Source organism: Culex quinquefasciatus, chromosome 2 (genome assembly GCF_015732765.1).
Source record: "Culex quinquefasciatus strain JHB chromosome 2, VPISU_Cqui_1.0_pri_paternal, whole genome shotgun sequence".
NCBI lineage: Eukaryota > Metazoa > Arthropoda > Insecta > Diptera > Culicidae > Culex > Culex quinquefasciatus.
In genome coordinates, this window is record NC_051862.1 from 66,997,809 (window position 1) to 67,024,870 (window position 27,062).

At 36.3% G+C, this 27,062-nt stretch overlaps 2 protein-coding genes across 2 annotated transcripts in view; both read right to left on the bottom strand.

Moving 5' to 3' along the window:
- Nucleotides 1–26,493, bottom strand: part of LOC6047363 (serine-enriched protein) — a 103,160-nt gene extending 76,667 nt beyond the window's left edge. Inside the window, exons 1-4 of the mRNA XM_038256398.1 lie at nt 25,930–26,493; nt 25,723–25,879; nt 25,370–25,535; nt 16,070–16,203 (exon numbers count right to left, since the gene is read on the bottom strand). Coding sequence (XP_038112326.1) covers nt 16,070–16,203; nt 25,370–25,535; nt 25,723–25,879; nt 25,930–26,147 — 675 coding nt within the window. The 5' untranslated portion in view covers nt 26,148–26,493. The remainder of the gene's footprint in view (nt 1–16,069; nt 16,204–25,369; nt 25,536–25,722; nt 25,880–25,929) is intronic.
- LOC6051422 (probable small nuclear ribonucleoprotein E) lies at nt 16,297–17,011 on the bottom strand. The gene is made up of 2 exons (XM_001867825.2): nt 16,793–17,011; nt 16,297–16,702 (listed from the first exon to the last, which is right to left on the bottom strand). The coding sequence occupies exons 1-2, from the start codon at nt 16,926–16,928 to the stop codon at nt 16,563–16,565; spliced, it is 276 nt and encodes a 91-aa protein (XP_001867860.2). The 5' UTR covers nt 16,929–17,011; the 3' UTR covers nt 16,297–16,562.
- Nucleotides 26,494–27,062: the final 569 nt, after the last annotated feature.

Sequence of the window (27,062 nt, forward strand, 5' to 3'; positions counted from 1 at the left end):
TATGGGAGCTGAGAACGGCGCGACACAAAATTTTGCAAAATTTTACCACATACGAACATCACTCGACCTCCACGGAATTTATTTTCTCAAAATTCGAGGATTCGAGATAGACGAGTTCTGTCAAGGTGAATCGATAGAGCGTCGAAAATCGATGCAGTGTGATTTTTGACGATTTTCCGATTAAAATTCACGCTGAATCGACATATTTACGAAGATGGAAATGACGTCCTGGCTTAAAGTAAAACCTATACCTTTCTTTAGTAAGAAAGGCAAAAAGTAAATCGTTCTAAAACTTGATCGGGATTGCCGATCGATGTCGAATTTGTTTCAGATGCTCACTCATGGTCTGTACTATGAATGTAGCAAGAAATTTTGAATAAAGTCAGAAATGAAAAACGTTGGTGAAGGTCACCAGGTGGGCTTTTACCTTTTTTTAGGGATTTTTTTTTCTTTTGGTAGGTTAATCAAATGGCTCTAACTCCAGAACCAGATTATGGATCTGGATGAAAATTTGGGAGGTTGTAGAGCTCGAAAAATGCAATTTTGAGATAAATAAAAAATATGAAAATGAAAAAATTGACCATATTTTCATTTGAAAACTGTGTATTTTGTTGAAAAGTCTGGCCGCATCCGAAAACAGATGGATATTTTGAAATTTGCGTGGCAACTCGCCCAGGTTCAGCACACTAGCTTTCATCTGCACTCAGAAAAATCGAAATCGGATTTATGGGAGCTGAGAACGGCGCGACACAAAATTTTGCAAAATTTTACCACATACGAACATCACTCGACCTCCACGGAATTTATTTTCTCAAAATTCGAGGATTCGAGATAGACGAGTTCTGTCAAGGTGAATCGATAGAGCGTCGAAAATCGATGCAGTGTGATTTTTGACGATTTTTCCGATTAAAATTCACGCTGAATCGACATATTTACGAAGATGGAAATGACGTCCTGGCTTAAAGTAAAACCTATACCTTTCTTTAGTAAGAAAGGCAAAAAGTAAATCGTTCTAAAACTTGATCGGGATTGCCGATCGATGTCGAATTGTTTCAGATGCTCACTCATGGTCTGTACTATGAATGTAGCAAGAAATTTTGAATAAAGTCAGAAATGAAAAACGTTGGTGAAGGTCACCAGGTGGGCTTTTACCTTTTTTTAGGGATTTTTTTTTCTTTTGGTAGGTTAATCAAATGGCTCTAACTCCAGAACCAGATTATGGATCTGGATGAAAATTTGGGAGGTTGTAGAGCTCGAAAAATGCAATTTTGAGATAAATAAAAAATATGAAAATGAAAAAAATTGACCATATTTTCATTTGAAAACTGTGTATTTTGTTGAAAAGTCTGGCCGCATCCGAAAACAGATGGATATTTTGAAATTTGCGTGGCAACTCGCCCAGGTTCAGCACACTAGCTTTCATCTGCACTCAGAAAAATCGAAATCGGATTTATGGGAGCTGAGAACGGCGCGACACAAAATTTTGCAAAATTTTACCACATACGAACATCACTCGACCTCCACGGAATTTATTTTCTCAAAATTCGAGGATTCGAGATAGACGAGTTCTGTCAAGGTGAATCGATAGAGCGTCGAAAATCGATGCAGTGTGATTTTTGACGATTTTCCGATTAAAATTCACGCTGAATCGACATATTTACGAAGATGGAAATGACGTCCTGGCTTAAAGTAAAACCTATACCTTTCTTTAGTAAGAAAGGCAAAAAGTAAATCGTTCTAAAACTTGATCGGGATTGCCGATCGATGTCGAATTTGTTTCAGATGCTCACTCATGGTCTGTACTATGAATGTAGCAAGAAATTTTGAATAAAGTCAGAAATGAAAAACGTTGGTGAAGGTCACCAGGTGGGCTTTTACCTTTTTTTAGGGATTTTTTTTTCTTTTGGTAGGTTAATCAAATGGCTCTAACTCCAGAACCAGATTATGGATCTGGATGAAAATTTGGGAGGTTGTAGAGCTCGAAAAATGCAATTTTGAGATAAATAAAAATATGAAAATGAAAAAATTGACCATATTTTCATTTGAAAACTGTGTATTTTGTTGAAAAGTCTGGCCGCATCCGAAAACAGATGGATATTTTGAAATTTGCGTGGCAACTCGCCCAGGTTCAGCACACTAGCTTTCATCTGCACTCAGAAAAATCGAAATCGGATTTATGGGAGCTGAGAACGGCGCGACACAAAATTTTGCAAAATTTTACCACATACGAACATCACTCGACCTCCACGGAATTTATTTTCTCAAAATTCGAGGATTCGAGATAGACGAGTTCTGTCAAGGTGAATCGATAGAGCGTCGAAAATCGATGCAGTGTGATTTTTGACGATTTTCCGATTAAAATTCACGCTGAATCGACATATTTACGAAGATGGAAATGACGTCCTGGCTTAAAGTAAAACCTATACCTTTCTTTAGTAAGAAAGGCAAAAAGTAAATCGTTCTAAAACTTGATCGGGATTGCCGATCGATGTCGAATTGTTTCAGATGCTCACTCATGGTCTGTACTATGAATGTAGCAAGAAATTTTGAATAAAGTCAGAAATGAAAAACGTTGGTGAAGGTCACCAGGTGGGCTTTTACCTTTTTAGGGATTTTTTTCTTTTGGTAGGTTAATCAAATGGCTCTAACTCCAGAACCAGATTATGGATCTGGATGAAAATTTGGGAGGTTGTAGAGCTCGAAAAATGCAATTTTGAGATAAATAAAAAATATGAAAATGAAAAAATTGACCATATTTTCATTTGAAAACTGTGTATTTTGTTGAAAAGTCTGGCCGCATCCGAAAACAGATGGATATTTTGAAATTTGCGTGGCAACTCGCCCAGGTTCAGCACACTAGCTTTCATCTGCACTCAGAAAAATCGAAATCGGATTTATGGGAGCTGAGAACGGCGCGACACAAAATTTTGCAAAATTTTACCACATACGAACATCACTCGACCTCCACGGAATTTATTTTCTCAAAATTCGAGGATTCGAGATAGACGAGTTCTGTCAAGGTGAATCGATAGAGCGTCGAAAATCGATGCAGTGTGATTTTTGACGATTTTCCGATTAAAATTCACGCTGAATCGACATATTTACGAAGATGGAAATGACGTCCTGGCTTAAAGTAAAACCTATACCTTTCTTTAGTAAGAAAGGCAAAAAGTAAATCGTTCTAAAACTTGATCGGGATTGCCGATCGATGTCAATTTGTTTCAGATGCTCACTCATGGTCTGTACTATGAATGTAGCAAGAAATTTTGAATAAAGTCAGAAATGAAAAACGTTGGTGAAGGTCACCAGGTGGGCTTTACCTTTTTTAGGGATTTTTTTCTTTTGGTAGGTTAATCAAATGGCTCTAACTCCAGAACCAGATTATGGATCTGGATGAAAATTTGGGAGGTTGTAGAGCTCGAAAAATGCAATTTTGAGATAAATAAAAAATATGAAAATGAAAAAATTGACCATATTTTCATTTGAAAACTGTGTATTTTGTTGAAAAGTCTGGCCGCATCCGAAAACAGATGGATATTTTGAAATTTGCGTGGCAACTCGCCCAGGTTCAGCACACTAGCTTTCATCTGCACTCAGAAAAATCGAAATCGGATTTATGGGAGCTGAGAACGGCGCGACACAAAATTTTGCAAAATTTTACCACATACGAACATCACTCGACCTCCACGGAATTTATTTTCTCAAAATTCGAGGATTCGAGATAGACGAGTTCTGTCAAGGTGAATCGATAGAGCGTCGAAAATCGATGCAGTGTGATTTTTGACGATTTTCCGATTAAAATTCACGCTGAATCGACATATTTACGAAGATGGAAATGACGTCCTGGCTTAAAGTAAAACCTATACCTTTCTTTAGTAAGAAAGGCAAAAAGTAAATCGTTCTAAAACTTGATCGGGATTGCCGATCGATGTCGAATTTGTTTCAGATGCTCACTCATGGTCTGTACTATGAATGTAGCAAGAAATTTTGAATAAAGTCAGAAATGAAAAACGTTGGTGAAGGTCACCAGGTGGGCTTTTACCTTTTTTTAGGGATTTTTTTTTCTTTTGGTAGGTTAATCAAATGGCTCTAACTCCAGAACCAGATTATGGATCTGGATGAAAATTTGGGAGGTTGTAGAGCTCGAAAAATGCAATTTTGAGATAAATAAAAATATGAAAATGAAAAAATTGACCATATTTTCATTTGAAAACTGTGTATTTTGTTGAAAAGTCTGGCCGCATCCGAAAACAGATGGATATTTTGAAATTTGCGTGGCAACTCGCCCAGGTTCAGCACACTAGCTTTCATCTGCACTCAGAAAAATCGAAATCGGATTTATGGGAGCTGAGAACGGCGCGACACAAAATTTTGCAAAATTTTACCACATACGAACATCACTCGACCTCCACGGAATTTATTTTCTCAAAATTCGAGGATTCGAGATAGACGAGTTCTGTCAAGGTGAATCGATAGAGCGTCGAAAATCGATGCAGTGTGATTTTTGACGATTTTCCGATTAAAATTCACGCTGAATCGACATATTTACGAAGATGGAAATGACGTCCTGGCTTAAAGTAAAACCTATACCTTTCTTTAGTAAGAAAGGCAAAAAGTAAATCGTTCTAAAACTTGATCGGGATTGCCGATCGATGTCGAATTGTTTCAGATGCTCACTCATGGTCTGTACTATGAATGTAGCAAGAAATTTTGAATAAAGTCAGAAATGAAAAACGTTGGTGAAGGTCACCAGGTGGGCTTTTACCTTTTTTTAGGGATTTTTTTTTCTTTTGGTAGGTTAATCAAATGGCTCTAACTCCAGAACCAGATTATGGATCTGGATGAAAATTTGGGAGGTTGTAGAGCTCGAAAAATGCAATTTTGAGATAAATAAAAAATATGAAAATGAAAAAATTGACCATATTTTCATTTGAAAACTGTGTATTTTGTTGAAAAGTCTGGCCGCATCCGAAAACAGATGGATATTTTGAAATTTGCGTGGCAACTCGCCCAGGTTCAGCACACTAGCTTTCATCTGCACTCAGAAAAATCGAAATCGGATTTATGGGAGCTGAGAACGGCGCGACACAAAATTTTGCAAAATTTTACCACATACGAACATCACTCGACCTCCACGGAATTTATTTTCTCAAAATTCGAGGATTCGAGATAGACGAGTTCTGTCAAGGTGAATCGATAGAGCGTCGAAAATCGATGCAGTGTGATTTTTGACGATTTTCCGATTAAAATTCACGCTGAATCGACATATTTACGAAGATGGAAATGACGTCCTGGCTTAAAGTAAAACCTATACCTTTCTTTAGTAAGAAAGGCAAAAAGTAAATCGTTCTAAAACTTGATCGGGATTGCCGATCGATGTCGAATTTGTTTCAGATGCTCACTCATGGTCTGTACTATGAATGTAGCAAGAAATTTTGAATAAAGTCAGAAATGAAAAACGTTGGTGAAGGTCACCAGGTGGGCTTTTACCTTTTTTTAGGGATTTTTTTTCTTTTGGTAGGTTAATCAAATGGCTCTAACTCCAGAACCAGATTATGGATCTGGATGAAAATTTGGGAGGTTGTAGAGCTCGAAAAATGCAATTTTGAGATAAATAAAAAATGAAAATGAAAAAATTGACCATATTTTCATTTGAAAACTGTGTATTTTGTTGAAAAGTCTGGCCGCATCCGAAAACAGATGGATATTTTGAAATTTGCGTGGCAACTCGCCCAGGTTCAGCACACTAGCTTTCATCTGCACTCAGAAAAATCGAAATCGGATTTATGGGAGCTGAGAACGGCGCGACACAAAATTTTGCAAAATTTTACCACATACGAACATCACTCGACCTCCACGGAATTTATTTTCTCAAAATTCGAGGATTCGAGATAGACGAGTTCTGTCAAGGTGAATCGATAGAGCGTCGAAAATCGATGCAGTGTGATTTTTGACGATTTTTCCGATTAAAATTCACGCTGAATCGACATATTTACGAAGATGGAAATGACGTCCTGGCTTAAAGTAAAACCTATACCTTTCTTTAGTAAGAAAGGCAAAAAGTAAATCGTTCTAAAACTTGATCGGGATTGCCGATCGATGTCGAATTTGTTTCAGATGCTCACTCATGGTCTGTACTATGAATGTAGCAAGAAATTTTGAATAAAGTCAGAAATGAAAAACGTTGGTGAAGGTCACCAGGTGGGCTTTTACCTTTTTTTAGGGATTTTTTTTTCTTTTGGTAGGTTAATCAAATGGCTCTAACTCCAGAACCAGATTATGGATCTGGATGAAAATTTGGGAGGTTGTAGAGCTCGAAAAATGCAATTTTTGAGATAAATAAAAAATATGAAAATGAAAAAAATTGACCATATTTTCATTTGAAAACTGTGTATTTTGTTGAAAAGTCTGGCCGCATCCGAAAACAGATGGATATTTTGAAATTTGCGTGGCAACTCGCCCAGGTTCAGCACACTAGCTTTCATCTGCACTCAGAAAAATCGAAATCGGATTTATGGGAGCTGAGAACGGCGCGACACAAAATTTTGCAAAATTTTACCACATACGAACATCACTCGACCTCCACGGAATTTATTTTCTCAAAATTCGAGGATTCGAGATAGACGAGTTCTGTCAAGGTGAATCGATAGAGCGTCGAAAATCGATGCAGTGTGATTTTTGACGATTTTTCCGATTAAAATTCACGCTGAATCGACATATTTACGAAGATGGAAATGACGTCCTGGCTTAAAGTAAAACCTATACCTTTCTTTAGTAAGAAAGGCAAAAGTAAATCGTTCTAAAACTTGATCGGGATTGCCGATCGATGTCGAATTGTTTCAGATGCTCACTCATGGTCTGTACTATGAATGTAGCAAGAAATTTTGAATAAAGTCAGAAATGAAAAACGTTGGTGAAGGTCACCAGGTGGGCTTTACCTTTTTTAGGGATTTTTTTCTTTTGGTAGGTTAATCAAATGGCTCTAACTCCAGAACCAGATTATGGATCTGGATGAAAATTTGGGAGGTTGTAGAGCTCGAAAAATGCAATTTTTGAGATAAATAAAAAATATGAAAATGAAAAAAATTGACCATATTTTCATTTGAAAACTGTGTATTTTGTTGAAAAGTCTGGCCGCATCCGAAAACAGATGGATATTTTGAAATTTGCGTGGCAACTCGCCCAGGTTCAGCACACTAGCTTTCATCTGCACTCAGAAAAATCGAAATCGGATTTATGGGAGCTGAGAACGGCGCGACACAAAATTTTGCAAAATTTTACCACATACGAACATCACTCGACCTCCACGGAATTTATTTTCTCAAAATTCGAGGATTCGAGATAGACGAGTTCTGTCAAGGTGAATCGATAGAGCGTCGAAAATCGATGCAGTGTGATTTTTGACGATTTTTCCGATTAAAATTCACGCTGAATCGACATATTTACGAAGATGGAAATGACGTCCTGGCTTAAAGTAAAACCTATACCTTTCTTTAGTAAGAAAGGCAAAAAGTAAATCGTTCTAAAACTTGATCGGGATTGCCGATCGATGTCGAATTTGTTTCAGATGCTCACTCATGGTCTGTACTATGAATGTAGCAAGAAATTTTGAATAAAGTCAGAAATGAAAAACGTTGGTGAAGGTCACCAGGTGGGCTTTTACCTTTTTTTAGGGATTTTTTTTCTTTTGGTAGGTTAATCAAATGGCTCTAACTCCAGAACCAGATTATGGATCTGGATGAAAATTTGGGAGGTTGTAGAGCTCGAAAAATGCAATTTTGAGATAAATAAAAAATATGAAAATGAAAAAATTGACCATATTTTCATTTGAAAACTGTGTATTTTGTTGAAAAGTCTGGCCGCATCCGAAAACAGATGGATATTTTGAAATTTGCGTGGCAACTCGCCCAGGTTCAGCACACTAGCTTTCATCTGCACTCAGAAAAATCGAAATCGGATTTATGGGAGCTGAGAACGGCGCGACACAAAATTTTGCAAAATTTTACCACATACGAACATCACTCGACCTCCACGGAATTTATTTTCTCAAAATTCGAGGATTCGAGATAGACGAGTTCTGTCAAGGTGAATCGATAGAGCGTCGAAAATCGATGCAGTGTGATTTTTGACGATTTTTCCGATTAAAATTCACGCTGAATCGACATATTTACGAAGATGGAAATGACGTCCTGGCTTAAAGTAAAACCTATACCTTTCTTTAGTAAGAAAGGCAAAAAGTAAATCGTTCTAAAACTTGATCGGGATTGCCGATCGATGTCGAATTTGTTTCAGATGCTCACTCATGGTCTGTACTATGAATGTAGCAAGAAATTTTGAATAAAGTCAGAAATGAAAAACGTTGGTGAAGGTCACCAGGTGGGCTTTTACCTTTTTTTAGGGATTTTTTTTTCTTTTGGTAGGTTAATCAAATGGCTCTAACTCCAGAACCAGATTATGGATCTGGATGAAAATTTGGGAGGTTGTAGAGCTCGAAAATGCAATTTTGAGATAAATAAAAAATATGAAAATGAAAAAAATTGACCATATTTTCATTTGAAAACTGTGTATTTTGTTGAAAAGTCTGGCCGCATCCGAAAACAGATGGATATTTTGAAATTTGCGTGGCAACTCGCCCAGGTTCAGCACACTAGCTTTCATCTGCACTCAGAAAAATCGAAATCGGATTTATGGGAGCTGAGAACGGCGCGACACAAAATTTTGCAAAATTTTACCACATACGAACATCACTCGACCTCCACGGAATTTATTTTCTCAAAATTCGAGGATTCGAGATAGACGAGTTCTGTCAAGGTGAATCGATAGAGCGTCGAAAATCGATGCAGTGTGATTTTTTGACGATTTTTCCGATTAAAATTCACGCTGAATCGACATATTTACGAAGATGGAAATGACGTCCTGGCTTAAAGTAAAACCTATACCTTTCTTTAGTAAGAAAGGCAAAAAGTAAATCGTTCTAAAACTTGATCGGGATTGCCGATCGATGTCGAATTTGTTTCAGATGCTCACTCATGGTCTGTACTATGAATGTAGCAAGAAATTTTGAATAAAGTCAGAAATGAAAAACGTTGGTGAAGGTCACCAGGTGGGCTTTTACCTTTTTTTAGGGATTTTTTTTTCTTTTGGTAGGTTAATCAAATGGCTCTAACTCCAGAACCAGATTATGGATCTGGATGAAAATTTGGGAGGTTGTAGAGCTCGAAAAATGCAATTTTGAGATAAATAAAAATATGAAAATGAAAAAATTTACCATATTTTCATTTGAAAACTGTGTATTTTGTTGAAAAGTCTGGCCGCATCCGAAAACAGATGGATATTTTGAAATTTGCGTGGCAACTCGCCCAGGTTCAGCACACTAGCTTTCATCTGCACTCAGAAAAATCGAAATCGGATTTATGGGAGCTGAGAACGGCGCGACACAAAATTTTGCAAAATTTTACCACATACGAACATCACTCGACCTCCACGGAATTTATTTTCTCAAAATTCGAGGATTCGAGATAGACGAGTTCTGTCAAGGTGAATCGATAGAGCGTCGAAAATCGATGCAGTGTGATTTTTGACGATTTTCCGATTAAAATTCACGCTGAATCGACATATTTACGAAGATGGAAATGACGTCCTGGCTTAAAGTAAAACCTATACCTTTCTTTAGTAAGAAAGGCAAAAAGTAAATCGTTCTAAAACTTGATCGGGATTGCCGATCGATGTCGAATTTGTTTCAGATGCTCACTCATGGTCTGTACTATGAATGTAGCAAGAAATTTTGAATAAAGTCAGAAATGAAAAACGTTGGTGAAGGTCACCAGGTGGGCTTTTACCTTTTTTTAGGGATTTTTTTTCTTTTGGTAGGTTAATCAAATGGCTCTAACTCCAGAACCAGATTATGGATCTGGATGAAAATTTGGGAGGTTGTAGAGCTCGAAAAATGCAATTTTGAGATAAATAAAAAATATGAAAATGAAAAAATTGACCATATTTTCATTTGAAAACTGTGTATTTTGTTGAAAAGTCTGGCCGCATCCGAAAACAGATGGATATTTTGAAATTTGCGTGGCAACTCGCCCAGGTTCAGCACACTAGCTTTCATCTGCACTCAGAAAAATCGAAATCGGATTTATGGGAGCTGAGAACGGCGCGACACAAAATTTTGCAAAATTTTACCACATACGAACATCACTCGACCTCCACGGAATTTATTTTCTCAAAATTCGAGGATTCGAGATAGACGAGTTCTGTCAAGGTGAATCGATAGAGCGTCGAAAATCGATGCAGTGTGATTTTTGACGATTTTTCCGATTAAAATTCACGCTGAATCGACATATTTACGAAGATGGAAATGACGTCCTGGCTTAAAGTAAAACCTATACCTTTCTTTAGTAAGAAAGGCAAAAAGTAAATCGTTCTAAAACTTGATCGGGATTGCCGATCGATGTCGAATTTGTTTCAGATGCTCACTCATGGTCTGTACTATGAATGTAGCAAGAAATTTTGAATAAAGTCAGAAATGAAAAACGTTGGTGAAGGTCACCAGGTGGGCTTTTACCTTTTTTTAGGGATTTTTTTTTCTTTTGGTAGGTTAATCAAATGGCTCTAACTCCAGAACCAGATTATGGATCTGGATGAAAATTTGGGAGGTTGTAGAGCTCGAAAAATGCAATTTTGAGATAAATAAAAATATGAAAATGAAAAAATTGACCATATTTTCATTTGAAAACTGTGTATTTTGTTGAAAAGTCTGGCCGCATCCGAAAACAGATGGATATTTTGAAATTTGCGTGGCAACTCGCCCAGGTTCAGCACACTAGCTTTCATCTGCACTCAGAAAAATCGAAATCGGATTTATGGGAGCTGAGAACGGCGCGACACAAAATTTTGCAAAATTTTACCACATACGAACATCACTCGACCTCCACGGAATTTATTTTCTCAAAATTCGAGGATTCGAGATAGACGAGTTCTGTCAAGGTGAATCGATAGAGCGTCGAAAATCGATGCAGTGTGATTTTTGACGATTTTTCCGATTAAAATTCACGCTGAATCGACATATTTACGAAGATGGAAATGACGTCCTGGCTTAAAGTAAAACCTATACCTTTCTTTAGTAAGAAAGGCAAAAAGTAAATCGTTCTAAAACTTGATCGGGATTGCCGATCGATGTCGAATTTGTTTCAGATGCTCACTCATGGTCTGTACTATGAATGTAGCAAGAAATTTTGAATAAAGTCAGAAATGAAAAACGTTGGTGAAGGTCACCAGGTGGGCTTTTACCTTTTTTTAGGGATTTTTTTTTCTTTTGGTAGGTTAATCAAATGGCTCTAACTCCAGAACCAGATTATGGATCTGGATGAAAATTTGGGAGGTTGTAGAGCTCGAAAAATGCAATTTTTGAGATAAATAAAAAATATGAAAATGAAAAAAATTGACCATATTTTCATTTGAAAACTTTGTATTTTGTTGAAAAGTCTGGCCGCATCCGAAAACAGATGGATATTTTGAAATTTGCGTGGCAACTCGCCCAGGTTCAGCACACTAGCTTTCATCTGCACTCAGAAAAATCGAAATCGGATTTATGGGAGCTGAGAACGGCGCGACACAAAATTTTGCAAAATTTTACCACATACGAACATCACTCGACCTCCACGGAATTTATTTTCTCAAAATTCGAGGATTCGAGATAGACGAGTTCTGTCAAGGTGAATCGATAGAGCGTCGAAAATCGATGCAGTGTGATTTTTTGACGATTTTTCCGATTAAAATTCACGCTGAATCGACATATTTACGAAGATGGAAATGACGTCCTGGCTTAAAGTAAAACCTATACCTTTCTTTAGTAAGAAAGGCAAAAGTTCGATTTTGAATTTGAAAAAAAAAACAAAAGTGCTCGGATCGGGCTCAATATTTTCTAGGGGTTCGCTGGCCGAAATAATTAGACCCGTATTTTATGTTTGGCCATTAGGGTGACCTACGCCGTGTTAGGGTGGTCCAAAAAAAGCAATTTTCGTCGATTTTCGCAAAAATCACTTTTTTAAATAAATCATAACTCCCCGCCATTTCAACCGATTTTAGCTGTCTTATACGCAAAAGAAAGGTGATCAGTTGGCCTTTCAAAGAAAATAGTAAGAAGTATCAAAATCTAGTCTAACATATAAAAGGTCGTATGAAACTTTGAAATGCCGTTTTGACGGTGTCTGGACCAAAGAGCCTATGTCTGGAAATATTTTTATCGGATTCCTCGGACAATTTTACATAACATACTAAAAACTGGGAGGAGTTTATCAACAGGATTCTGAGATATGATTTTTTGAAGATAAAATCCGTGTTTTCGACGCACCGCGCGCAAAAAATGGGAAAATGACGAAAACGATAAAAAATCAACTTTTTTTTACTAAAACTGCAATAACTTAAAAATTTCAGCGATGACCTGTTATTGTTTGGGTACCAAAATTTTCGTAATTGAAAGACGCAACTTCGACAGACAGATACCATTTGGCCTAGGACGTCAAATAAAGTAGTAAATAATTTATTCCACTAAATTTTGCAATTCCGATTACTTTACTACAAAACAAATTTATTAGCATTCACGATCATCGCAACCTTAGTTCTTACCCTGTCCCTTTCCCTTACTGGCCTGTCCCCTCTCCTTGTTGGCCTGTCCCTTGGTGTCTCCCTTGTTGCCCTTGGTCTCCTTCTCGCCACCCTTGCCCTTACCGTGTCTCTTTCCATGGCCACGCTTGCCATGGCCCTTGCGCTCATGCGAATCCGATCCGTTCTCCTCCGAGGAATCATCCTTCTTGGTTCCAGCAGCAGCCGTCGTGGTGTCCGGTTTGGGCGAGCTGTTTGTGGTTTCCGGTGCTGCCGGAGCAGGAGCACCGGCCCCAGTTACGACGGAGGGGTCCGCAGCTACGGTCAAATCCTGGGCGGACACCGTGGACAGATAGGCGAAGGAGGCCACCAGAGCGAGGAAGAAGGTGATCTTCATGGTTTGGTTGGGTTTGGAGGATGTTGGTTGTTTTAAACTGAATGGTTGAACAATCTTTGATGATGGTGAGAGATTTTCGGTTTGTTTTTATACAAAATTTTACCCCCATTTTTTAATGGGCATTTAATAGCGCTACTAACTTTCCAGCCCCGAAAACCGACCATGGTATAATATTTCTTAACAATCGACAGTCTGATACACTTTTCAACTTTATTATTTCTATCATTAGCCATCACAATCCCAAATTGAAACATTTTGTTAACTAGTCTATACATGACAATACATTTTATTTCTATAGTTTAACCACGTTTCCCCTTGAAAACAAAACAAAAATGAGCTAAAAGTTTAAATTAAACCACTCACCCACACTATCAAAACAAACGTTTGGTAGTTTGTGTGAACTCCGTGTAAAAGGGGTGTCAAACTAAAAAGTGACCCGTTCGTTTGACATTAGTTGGTGTTAAAACATCGGGGTTTGAGTGTATTTTTATTTTATTTTTATTTTTGAAATTCATTGATATTCTGCAATTTATTTACAGTAGAGTTTTGTGATATTTTTTGATTCAAAATTTAAAAAAATAAGCTTGAAATTTGGAATTTGTTTTTTTAAGAGGATGGTTTAGGATAGTTTTGGTTTTGAAAAAACAATGATTTTTGAATAAAAATCTAAGAAATTGTAAAACTAAATTTCCAAAATTATAGATTCGATTTCCAATCGAATTTACACGTTTTTTCCTTAAAGTGCACCGTGTCAAGTTATAGGCATTTTAAGATGGACTTTAAAAAAATTGTATTTTTTTTGCAAATTTGAGTTCATGAGCAATTCTCTACGAAATCGGTCTTTTTTAGAATTTTATTTTTGTATTTTTAATCCGACTGAAACTTTTTGATGCCTTCGGTATGCCCAAAGAAGCCATTTTGCATCATTAGTTTATCATATCTCAGCAACTAAGGGTCGTATCAACAAAGTTCATTAAAGCAAAATGTAGAGAATTTTCTCAGCTTTTCAAAAATATTTTTTTCAAAAGTGGCCATACATGTAAGCACTAATTTAAAAAAAAATGGAAAACTGCGACTATTTTCAAAAAGTTACCTAAAAATAGCTTTAACTTGAAAACGATGCACTTTATCAAAATTTCAGTAATGTACTTTTAGATTGCAAATTTGATTTTACATCAAAAAATAAAGTTGACAAATTTTTGCGAAATATTTCGATTTTTTGAAAAAATCACTATTGATTCAAAAATTCATAACTCGGTCAAAGATTTTTTGCACAACCTGGAAATTTCTGAAAATTTGGCATTTGATGTCCCCTAAAACATATAAAAAAAAAAAAAATAAATATAGTGTTTTTTGCAAATCAAGTTTTAGTGACAAAAATTTAAATAAAAAATCACCAAATTTTTTTGAACCGTGTATCATTTTTTTTTCAGTGCAGTCCGTATCCATACCTACAACTTTGCCGAAGACACCAAATCGATCAAAAAAATCCTTCAAAAGATACAGATTTTTGAATTTTCATACATCCTTTTTTATGGACAGCTGCCAAATTTGTATGGAAAATTATATGGACAAACTAATGATGCAAAATGGCTTCTTTGGGCATACCGAAGGCACCAACAAAGTTTCAGTCGGATTAAAAAATACAAAAAAAAATCGAATGACCGAAATCTGAGAGAACTGCTCGAGTGTCACCCAAACAACTCACCATTTTCTAATGTCGATATCTCAGACCGAGCCACGTAGCCTAGTGGTAACGCTTCCGCCTCGTAAGCGGTAGATCGGGGTTCAAATCCCGGCTCGGACCAACACAACTGGTGATCTTTTCCCTTCTGGATTTGATTGCTTAGTAAAGGGAAGGTAGTGTATCGTCACAAACTGGACCTTATCACGACACCTTAGGGAGGCGACCTATGGAATGTTAACATTAACCTAAACATGTTAACATTAGTTGAGTGAAAAACTGCCACTGAATCCGCTTTGTAAATGCCGGCCCCGATACTCTTCACGGGTGTTCCCCTCAGGAACTGGGAAAGATTTACTTTACTATATCTCAGCAACTAATGGTCCGATTTAGAAATGTTAAAATATGAAACATTCGTGAAATTTTCTGATCGTTTCGAAAAAAAATGTTTTCAATTTTTTTGAATCAAGACCAACATTTCAAAAGGCCCAAACATTCATTATTACACCCTTTTGATCATATGACCCATTTCTGGAGGTTTGTTTTAAAAAGGTCCAATAAACCAAATTTTCAATTTTTGCTTTTTGGGTGTTTTTTAATACCCCTGACTCTGGACTGGAAGTTTGGTTTATTGGACCTTTTTAAAAAAACTCCAGATTTTTTTTTCTCTAAACATCCATTTTAACCTTTTCTTTTTGTAAATATTTCGAGTAAATAGTCAAAACATGTTATGTTCACTGACCTACAAAAAATTACAAAAAATGACTATACAAGCTTAATTCAAGGAGAGTCATAACCTTTGGGTCTGCAGAAAACAAGTAAAAACATATTTTATAAGTCGGATTTTTAACTAAAGAACTGTCATCAACGGGGCGAATCGGGACTACAGTCTGAACAGGGCAGTTTTTAGAGCACTTATAAGTTTCAAATTTGGATTTTGATGGACTTATTTAGTTTTTCTGTGTCTGCTCTTACCGAAACCAATAAAAAAAAATACCAAAATGTTGTGCAACAACATGTATAAAACTGCTATCCGCATTCGCCCTTTGTGTCCCGTTTAGCCCCAAATTACGATGCCCATGTTTGAAAGAATGAAAAAACTCACCAAATTTATACCAGAATCAAGAATAGGTCGTTTTAAAGGACGGGAAAAAAGGACAAAAAGGTTCAAAACAGGTACTGGAATTGTTGAAGTGTTAAATTTTTGCAAACAATGTTTTGGATATTCCACTTTTCCCGAATTTCGCAGATTTCGGCAAATTTCCAACTATTTTCAGACTTGTGTGGCCTAGCCTACTAGTTTTACCCAATACATTTAAATCAGTTTTAGAATTATTTTAAAAAGCAGTTAAAAGAATTCGAGTTAACCAAAATGCCATACTTACATTATCATACGAAATGACCTGAATCAGTCCCTCCTTGGTGAGGTTCAGAAACGCATTCGTCTTGACGCACTCGGACGCATTCTCCGCAATGTATGTGATGCACTTTTCCAAAAACGGAGCTGCGAATTTCGCACCTGAAAATAATTATGATTTTCCCAATTAAATTGTGCACTACTTTAATCAAATTTCTAATTTTTCTAGCAAACTACACTAAAAACACATTTCGATTTTGAATTCATTTTCCTTCCATTTATTCTTACTTTACAGCAGTATTTTTTACGTTATAGCAAAAAGATTGTTTTAATTCGTAAACGATTCGCCTTCAAATTCTTCCCGGACGAAACTTCGTTCACTAGTCTTACAAGATAACTGAATCGGCATTTAAATGAAATTAATCCTCAGAAGATGGTTCTCTCTCCCCTCACACAAGTTCACACGAGAGATAGTAAAATATTTAAGTTAGTTCAAGTTGATGGTCAGCTCCGTCCCCGCCTCAATTCGACTGAACGTTCTGGATGAGCGTGATGTTGTCCCCCTTAAGCATGATCCGGCCGAGGGTGCGTCGGTTCTGCTTCTTGATGTTGTACTCCTCGGCTTCGTCCAGCACCAGGTTCATGTACTCGTCGAATCCGACTGCAATAGAAACGCAATCCGGATTAGAACTCTGTTTACTTTCCTTCCTCCGGGAACCGGATCAGTTTGAGGTTAGAACCGAGCGCTTACCGATGTGTCCCTCTATCCGGAGGTGGGTGTTCTCGTACAGCCAAACCTGCACGCGGGACCGGTTCTGCAGGTAGCGGAAGATCAGGTTGATGGGCTGGACCATCACCTTCTGCACCTTGGAGCCCTTGAACGACATTTTGGAGGCCGGTTTTTTGTCTGCCTTTAAGCTCTTGCGGGGGAAATTACACAAAACGTTTGGCCGAAGCAAGAGGGACGCGGTCGAAGAATGAAAACAAGCCGCTTGACAGATGTGGGCAGGTGTCAGATGTGGACCCTTGTGGTGAATTTTTGGGGAGTACCGCTGCAAGCATTTAGCTATAATTTGATTACAGCGGCAACATATGTCTGTGATGCAACCTGGTGGCGAGTAACTGCTTTACAAAAAGTTGATCTAGTGGCAGTTAAGCGAAAAGACATAAATACAATTTTATGGCAAACTAAAATTGAGTAATTCCACGGAAACGTGATCGCATCCTAGTGGCGAGTAGGAGCACTGCACAGCGATGTTCGAAATATAGGCCCCCAAAACCAAAGCTAAAAACTCGATTCGCCACCTACATTCGAGTAGGAGAACTTTGACTTTTTGATTTTTTGACTAAGTTGCCTTTTTCATTGAAAATTCTGAGATCCGGATTGAAAACGCGAGAATGAGGTTAGATTGCAAATTTTGAAAATCATTCCAATTACCATTTTTCAAGCAGAGCTTTGCTTTTATGGTAGAAGTGACTTTAAAAAATATTTGTCCACTTGAATAATCTACATTCTCAATTGATTAGTTAGGTTTTGGTTGATTAAAACATTCCCTTATAGGCAATCAAACGTCATAATTACCCCCCACTAGAGGGCGCTGAAACTTGGGGTGATGTTTTCATTATAACCTACAGCGAGTAAGTTGGTTTGAAATTTGAAATTGTTTTATTTCATCATAAAATCGACATTAATAGCAAATTATACCATTTTCAGGTAAGAAATAAATAGTTAATTGATATAAACGAAAATATGTTTGTGATGGCCGATTTAACCTGTTCATTATCTGATTCAAAATAAGGAAATGTTTTAATCAACCAAAACCTAACTAATCAATTGAGTATGTAGAATATTCAAGTGAACAAATATTTTTTAAAGTCACTTCTACCATAAAAGCAAAGCTCTGCTTGAAAAATGGTAATTGGAATGATTTTCTAAATTTGCAATCTAACCTCATTCTCGCGTTTTCAATCCGGATCTCAGAATTTTCAATGAAAAAGGCAACTTAGCAAAAAAATCAAAAAGTCAACAGATAGAACTTTTTATTTCTTACCACCTGTTATCTTTATTTTATTCCAAAAGATCAATTTTCTTTTAAAAAACATTAAAATAGTTTTCACTCGCCTTTGCACTTATCGTGCAAAAACGTAAACGTAACCTTGCACCAAAGTTCTCCTACTCGAATGTAGGTGGCGAATCGAGTTTTTAGCTTTGGTTTTGGGGGCCTATTTTGAATCAGATAATGAACAGGTTAAATCGGCCATCACAAAAATATTTTCGTTTATATCAATTTAGCTACTTATTCCTTACATGTAAATGGTATAATTTGCTATTAAGGGGAGAGTGCATGGCCCGGGAGCGCTTTTTTGCTCATCATGGCAGTGCTGCCAGTAAATCAAGTTTGGTTTTTATTAACTCAAATTAGTTTTGAGATTTTTTTTATGTCGATTGATCTCAAATTTTGTGAAGAGTCTATGTTGATCATTTTCATGACCGAGTGGCCACTTGTCCACTCAGGAACCGGTTCCGTCGGATTCCGTGAATCCGGGTGCGGTCATTTGGTGGATTGTTTCAATCCTAATCATGTTACATATCAAATTCCATGAAATTTTGTAAGGAATTATTTTTGACCACTTTCATGACCAGGTGGCTACTTGTCCACTCCGGAACCGGTTCCGTCGGATTCCGTGAAACCTGTGTTTGATAATTTATAATTTTATAATTTTATAATTTTATAATTTTATGATTTTATAATTTTATAATTTTATAATTTTATAATTTTATAATTTTATAATTTTATAATTTTATAATTTTATAATTTTATAATTTTATAATTTTATAATTTTATAATTTTATAATTTTATAATTTTATAATTTTATAATTTTATAATTTTATAATTTTATAATTTTATAATTTTATAATTTTATAATTTTATAATTTTATAATTTTATAATTTTATAATTTTATAATTTTATAATTTTATAATTTTATAATTTTATAATTTTATAATTTTATAATTTTATAATTTTATAATTTTATAATTTTATAATTTTATAATTTTATAATTTTATAATTTTATAATTTTATAATTTTATAATTTTATAATTTTATAATTTTATAATTTTATAATTTTATAATTTTATAATTTTATAATTTTATAATTTTATAATTTTATAATTTTATAATTTTATAATTTTATAATTTTATAATTTTATAATTTTATAATTTTATAATTTTATAATTTTATAATTTTATAATTTTATATTTCCATGTTGTCGAATTCTTCATCACAGAGTTACCGATTTTACTTTCAGGATTTCTATCCGTGCAGTTGGACTCGCAATCCAAAGGTCGTCTATTTGAATCCCAGGGTGGATGAAAGCTTAGGTGTAAAAAGAGGTTTGCAATTACTTCAACAATCAAGCCTTCGGACACCTAGTTTCAAATAGGAATCTCGGAATCGAGAACGCTAAGGCACAGTGGGATAAAATCGGGAAAAGGCGATTACGTCCACAATGCGGCTGGTTCCCCAAGTTCGGCCAAGAAATTACTTATGTATAAAAAGTCGATTGGTCAAAAATAATTCCTTTCGAAATTTCATGACATTTGATATGCAGCATAATGAGGTTCGGAACAATCCGCCAAATGACCGCACACGGGTTCCACGGAATCTGGCGGAACCGGTTCCGGCGAGGTCATGAAAATGGTCAAACTTATTTCCTTTCGAAATTTCATGGCATTTGATATGCAGCATAGTGAGGTTCGGAACAATCCGCCAAATGACCGCACACGAGGTCCACGGAATCCGGCGGAACCGGTTCTGGCGAGGCCAAGTGGCCACCTGGTCATGAAAATGGTCAAACTTATTTCCTTTCAAAATTTCATGGCATTTGATATGCAGCATAATGAGGTTCGAAACAATCCGCAAAATGACCGCACACGGGTTCCACGGAATCCGGCGGAACCGGTTCCAGCGAGGCCAAGTGGCCACCTGGTCATGAAAGTGGTCAAACTTATTTCCTTTCGAAATTTCATGGCATTTGATATGCAGCATAGTGAGGTTCGGAACAATCCGCAAAATGACCGCACACGGGTTCCACGAAATCCGGCGGAACCGGTTCCGGCGAGGCCAAGTGGCCACCTGGTCATGAAAATGGTCAAACTTATTTCCTTTCGAAATTTCATGGCATTTGATATGCAGCATAGTGAGGTTCGAAACAATCCGCAAAATGACCGCACACAGGTTTCACGGAATCCGGCGGAACCGGTTTCGGCGAGGCCAAGTGGCCACCTGGTCATGACAGTGGCCAGAAACATGAACTTTTAAAAATTTAAAATTGAAAAAATGAGTTCATTTGAGGAAAAAAAAGTTTTTTGTTCAAGTCACATGGCTCAAAACTTTATTCAATCTCGTTGGAAACAAATCTGGCAGCACTTCCTTTTCAAGCGCTTTGCTGTGTCAAAACGTAAACATTCCAACATAAATGAAATTGATTTTTTTTTACAAAATGGATAGTTCTGTAAGTTTTTGGTATACAATGCTATACTTTCTATACATCAAATTGAAGGGAATTGTCTAAACTAAAACCTGTCGGGACCAGTTTTCCCAAAAAATGGTTTTGTTTTCTGCTACACGAAGGGGAACTTAGCGAAAATGTTACGTTCATCAAAAGTTGTTTACAAATTACATATTTCTATGAGCTAGAGATTACCAACAAAGCTCATATTTGCACAAGACATACTCTGAAATGTCCTCTAGGCCCGGTCGGGATTAGTTTTGCGAAAACTTTAACCCTTTTCGAGAAATTTGAATTTTAGTAAAAAGTTCCCGGGTGATGCACTCAATCGTTAATGTCGATTTTATGATGAAATAAAACAATTTCAAATTTCAAACCAACTTACTCGCTGTAGGTAATTGGTAGGGGAAATATACCCATTATAATCACTCTAAGCCGTTCGACAAATTATCATCACTTTTGCCGTCTAACGCTATTAAATCAACATTTTCAGATGTATCTATAATGGAAAGTTGCTTGCTCACTTTTATTTGAGCTATTTATTACTCTGGAACAGTCAAAAACACTTTATGAAAGCTGTAATTCATGATCAAAGTGCTAATAGGCCGATAATAGAAATGGGCTGATAAAGGGTATAGTTCCCCTAATTGGAATGATTTTCAAAATTTGCAATCTAACCTCATTCTCGCGTTTTCAATCCGGATCTCAGAATTTTCAATGAAAAAGGCAACTTAGCAAAAAAATCAAAAAGTCAATCGATAGAAGTTTTTATTTCTTACCTCCTGTTAACTTTATTTTATTCCAAAAGATCGATTTTCTTTTAAAAAACCTTTAAATAGTTTTCACTCGCCTTTGCACTTATCGCGCAAAAACGTAAACGTAACCTTGCACCAAAGTTCTCCTACTCGAATGTAGGTGGCGAATCGAGTTTTTAGCTTTGGTTTTGGGGGCCTATAGTTGTTTGATTTTTATATGAGAAAACTGTAAATTTAGAAAAAGATAGTAATTTGGACTATTTGGCAAGAAAGTCTGTCAAAAATCAATAAAAATTGTTGAATATACGTTAACACATCTGTTATCAACTATATAACAGTTTATTTCATTGATATATACGGGGTAACTAATTTTTTCGTGTTCCAAAACATGTTTTTTTAAGAAAAAGTTCACAAATTTTTGCGCGCCAAAAAAATGATGTTCATTATTTTAAAGCAAAAATATTTTCTCGTCTTTTGCAACCAGTTTCATTAAGATTGATGCAAGGAATCATAAGAAATAAGCGATTTTGTTCATCAATCCAGCAGAAAGGAATACGATTTTCGGCAAGTAACCTCATTTTGGCGCCACCTACATTTAATTAGACCCACATTCATTTGAACATATCGACTCAGAATCACCAGCTGAGCAAATGTCTGTGTGTTTGGCTGTATGTAGACAAGTGTACCGAATAAATATCACTGGAATATCTCGTCACTGGCTGAACCGATTTTGACCGTTTTGACTTAATTCGATTCGTCTTGGGTCCCTTTTGAGATTTATAAGATTTAGTAAAGCACATCAAAAGTTATGCTTAAAAAACTGCTGCATATAAATTTCACAGTTTGCAAAAAAGGGTGGTTTTGCATAAAAACCTGTCATATTATATTTTTTTAGAAAGGTTCTGAAATGACCTTTCTTATGTTTGAAGAATTTTTTAGATCTGACATACCTATCTCAAATTACAAGCAGTTTGAAAAAAATGTCTGAATTTACATAACCTCAATCTATTTCCCCAGAGGTTTTTTTTGTTAATTGTTTTTGTTTTCTAATATTCGATTGTGCATGGTGATTCAGTTCAATAGGGGGAGAGGGGGTAATATGCACCCCCTAAGGGAAAACTGTGATTTCTCAACCATTACAGCATTACTGTGGAAGAATTTTGTTCGATGTTCTAAAACAACAATTATTCTTCGTCATCCATGTGAAAAAAGTCCTAAAAAACCTCAAAATTGTTCGAAAATATCACATTTCTAAAAACATTTTTGATTCATTTCAAACAACCATGCGGGGCAATATGCACCGCAACATTGGGGCAAAATGCACTACAACAACGGGGCAAAATGCACCACAACATGGGGCAAAATGCACCGGGTAAAATCAGTTTTCACTAGTCACCACTAGATGACACCGCTGTTTTTACTAAGGAGCTTCACAGCGGTGCATTTTGCCCCGACCACGCTTTAAAATTTAATTAAAAATGCATTTGTTGATGTTTTTTGACTCATCTATCTACAGAATAATGAAGATTATGGCAAAAACTATTTACCTCAACACTTACAATATCAATAAATGCTTTTTATATTGTCCAAAAATCATAATAAAAGTGCAAAGAAAATTAGATAAAAACACAACATTTTAAAGTTTTGCAAATAACTTGAGCTGTTTCTGCGATGCTCAAATTTTTCCAGCATGGTTTAGCAATGTTAAGCTTCCAATTTCTATGATTTTTCCCCGGAAAGTTCTTCCAAATACCGAGAAAAGCAGGGGGTGCATTTTGCCCCGGGGGTGCATATTACCCCCTCTCCCCCTATATGAAAAATTACAGTCGATGATCGACGAATAGCCGATTTTACCGGTTTTAGGTCGCATGGACACAAATTAAAGGTAGTAAGATTTTAAGGCATATTAGTTTAAAGTTTCAAAAATTCTAGCTGATATCTGATGTCTAGTTTTGAAGGAAAAAACTCGTTTCATCGCCTTTAAATTTAACTTTTAAACTTAAAAATCAAGAAATCTCATAGAAGTGGTTTGTATTTTTGTGTCAGTGTATTTTTTCAAAAAGCCCGTCCAATTTCCTACAAGTTTTTCTTTGACCACTTTTTGATACGACATATACACAAAAATGGTTTATATAGACCTAGGATAGCATGTCTACAAAGTTTCATTGAAATCGGAGAGGGTCGGGTACAAAAGTACCAGAAAAATTCCTGATTTGAGCTGAAACTGCTCTATGTACACGTGAAGGTAAGTCTAGAAGGTTAAAATAATAAGTTTATTTTTCAAGTGATTTATAGCCATTCCTCATTGAGGTGCGTAAGGCAAACATGACTTTTGAACGCCAACTGTGTTTCACGACTAGAGGGTGACGATTCTTGAGATTTTCAATTTCCCGGGAATCGAGAGCTGAGTTTTTCCATTTCCCGGGAATTCCCGGGACCCGGGATTTTTTTTAACTAGCCAATAATGTCAATAACTTAAAAAGAAAAACAAAAAACGTTTCTTTTTAATGAATTCAGATACAATTAATTCATACTAATCCAAACGTAAATTTAACTAACCTCATTATTTTGGGGAACTATTTCTACATTTTGATTTTTTCCCTCAATCTACAAATACAAAATCGTTTCTTGAGCCTTTTTGGGACTCGAATTGCGGTTTTAAATGTTTACGAATCTTCATTTGCACTGATTGATTTTTCAAAAGTTGCACAAACTTTTTGTTGAACTTGTTATTAGTTTTTTTGAAAGTAAAAAAATAACTAATATATAATTTTCCATTTATGCAATATGGCATTCTGCAATATGATAAATAACGGCTCAAAACAAAAACTTTAAGTTGATTTTTTCCTTCTTAAGGTCAACTGTAAATGTTCACAATTAGCAGACTGAGTGTCCGCTTACAAAGAATTCCTGATTTTATTCCCAAAATATAATCTAACATGCAAAACACAAAATGACTTATTGGCATTAAAAATGTAATTACCTCGATAAAGCGAAATTGACTTACTTAGAATTTAAAAAAAAAAATTGACTATGAGTTTTGCTATACTCGAGAGAGAATATGGAAATTAAACTTATCTTAAAAAGGCTTTTCCCTCTTAGAAATAATAAATATTTCATTTATGGTCTGTAAATGCTTATTATGCTTCAATATTAATTTTGGGTTCCACATTTTTTGGTTACACTCAATTATTGTTATTGGAATTTTTGAAAAGGTAAAATTTACACTTTTGGAATAAGAAGATTAGAGAAGCACTGATCAATTCAAACTTGAAAATCGAACATTGAACATCAAATGTTCTAAACAATTTCGAATTTTTCAAATGTTTTTCTGACTAGTTTTTTTTTTTTAATTTTGGATCGATATTTATAAGTATAAAATTTCCCGGGAGTCTCGACCAAATTTCCCGGGAATCGAGAGGTCAAAAAATGGCCGATTTCCCGGGAACTCCCGCTCGTCACTCTCTATTCACGACTGAGTATTATGCTTCTACGCATTTCTGTATTTCTACCACGGACGTAGCAACGATTAACCTTGGCATTTCGTTCGACATTTTGTTATTAATTATTGGAACAGTTCACCTTATTTGCATCAGTTTGAGAAAACGCAATACAATGTATTGCACTTCTTGTGTATACAATCGAAAAAAGCTTATCTTCAGTTGTCATACCAAATGCTAAATATGGCATCCTATAATAGGAAGAAGATGGTGATTGTAGCATAGAGCATCTGCGTTAGAGCTTGCAGGACTTGCGGCTATGATGCCGAACCATTGTAACAAGAATGTACCGTACATACCTTTTACGTATTAAGAGAGAGATGACTGAAAATCGGGGTAAATTCAAAAGTTTTTATTGCTCAAAATGACATGCAAACCATAAGTATTTTGATCAATGGATTTCATTTAAATTGGAACTCTTATATCAACAGTCAATCGTAGTTTCATTACAATTCAGTTCACGTTTAATGAGAAATTCAGAAACAATCGTAGAATTGGTTTCGATCGTTCCCGCATTGTATCGTGAATACTTCCAAAAAAGTGTACAATTCACTTACCCGAAGCCTTATCCTGGATTTCCATAACGGCAGCCAAAAACGTGCAAGCATTCGCAACCGACATTGTCGTTCTGACGTGTTCCTCGCAGGCAATTTTTAACTCTTCCACGCCCAAATCCTGAGCTAGTGTCATCATTTCAAACACCTTCGAATCTTGCAGCATGATCTAAAATTGATTGAAATGCTTTTGGTAGTGAATTTTAAAGTATTGCATTATGGTTCACGTCTTTTTAAAAGAGGTAAGTCTGAAAGTGTATGTCTTTGCTAAAACCACGAACGTTTTTAGCAGTGACACCCACCCTAAGCTTAAGTTTCTTTGGCAAAGGCACAAACCGCTCTGGTCCGAGTCATACCTTCGCAGTGTAAACGTAGAGGATAAACTGCCGAAAGATGTCCGCTTCGATGTGTGGCAGTCGAATCGGTGAGGGAGCGCCTGGGGCAGATGGCAACACCGAACAACCCGGAATGCGACAGATCTCACCGCGTTTTGTGTTTTGGAACGATTTGCATCTAAAACGATTTTGTTAGTTAAAGCTTCAACTAGATTTTTCCGAACCAACCTAGCCATCAAGATGATCCGGTGTGCGAAGATTCGCTCCTCGGAGGTTCCGAGGATAAACACCACGTCCGCGGTGTCCTGATCCTCGGACAGCTTCTGCAGATCGTCGAGCAGCTGGGGCAGCCCGGCCAGCACCTTGTCACAGATCACGGACTGCGCACGGCTTCCCATCGCACCCTCGCTCGTGGTATCGCTGTGATAGCTGATTTCGTATTTCATTCAAACTAGCTTTGTAAGCGTTTTTCTCGAGAGGAAAAATCGATCGCGATCGCGAAATTTCAATTCTAGCTCTTCAACGTGCTCTAGCGCAAATGTAAACAAACAAACGATCGGTAGGTCACGTTTTCGCGATTTGTTTTGAAAACACACCTTACACAAAACGACACTCAAACAAACGCGCCGAAAACATAAACAACATGTGCTTTTGTACCACTACCACACGTGCAGCCGCGATCGCAACTTCCTTGCGCAAATATTGGTGCCAGGTAAAGGCAACTCTTTCTCAACACTCACACCACAAGCCAACGATCAACGAACGAAAATAATGATCCTCAAATCTTGCCCAAAATTTAGGAAACTTGAATTCATCCAAAATCGTTTCAATCGATTGATTTTCCTATAATTTTTTCTCAAAAACACTAAACTTCATCACAATGCACAATTTGAAACTAATTTAAGGCACTTTTGATCACGAAATATCACGAAACAAGCTGAAAATATGAAGAGCTAAGCCCACTTGTACGCAACCATGGCAACTGGAAGCAGAGATCAGAACCGGCTCAGTCACCTTTCTTCGATCCTCTCTTGCTTTGGGATTTCTTTCTGACACTTACACATCAACATCACCTGCAAGAAATACCTGTCGGAATGGTCGGTTGTTTGTGGCGTTTTATGTTTTGATCTGGTATTTTATGTGTATAGGGTATGGTGGTCAAGATTTGACACGTTCTAATTTATCTTAAGGAATTATACATTAGAGTTTTTTTTACACCAAAGCTTGTTAAGTTTATGAAGCTGAAATCTGCAAGCAAAAAGTGTTATTAACAAAAACTTAGTTTACAATAAAGTTTTAAATTGCTAATAAAAACTTGATTTTTCTTTATTGTGTGGAAGTGTTGCATATCTTTAGGCTAT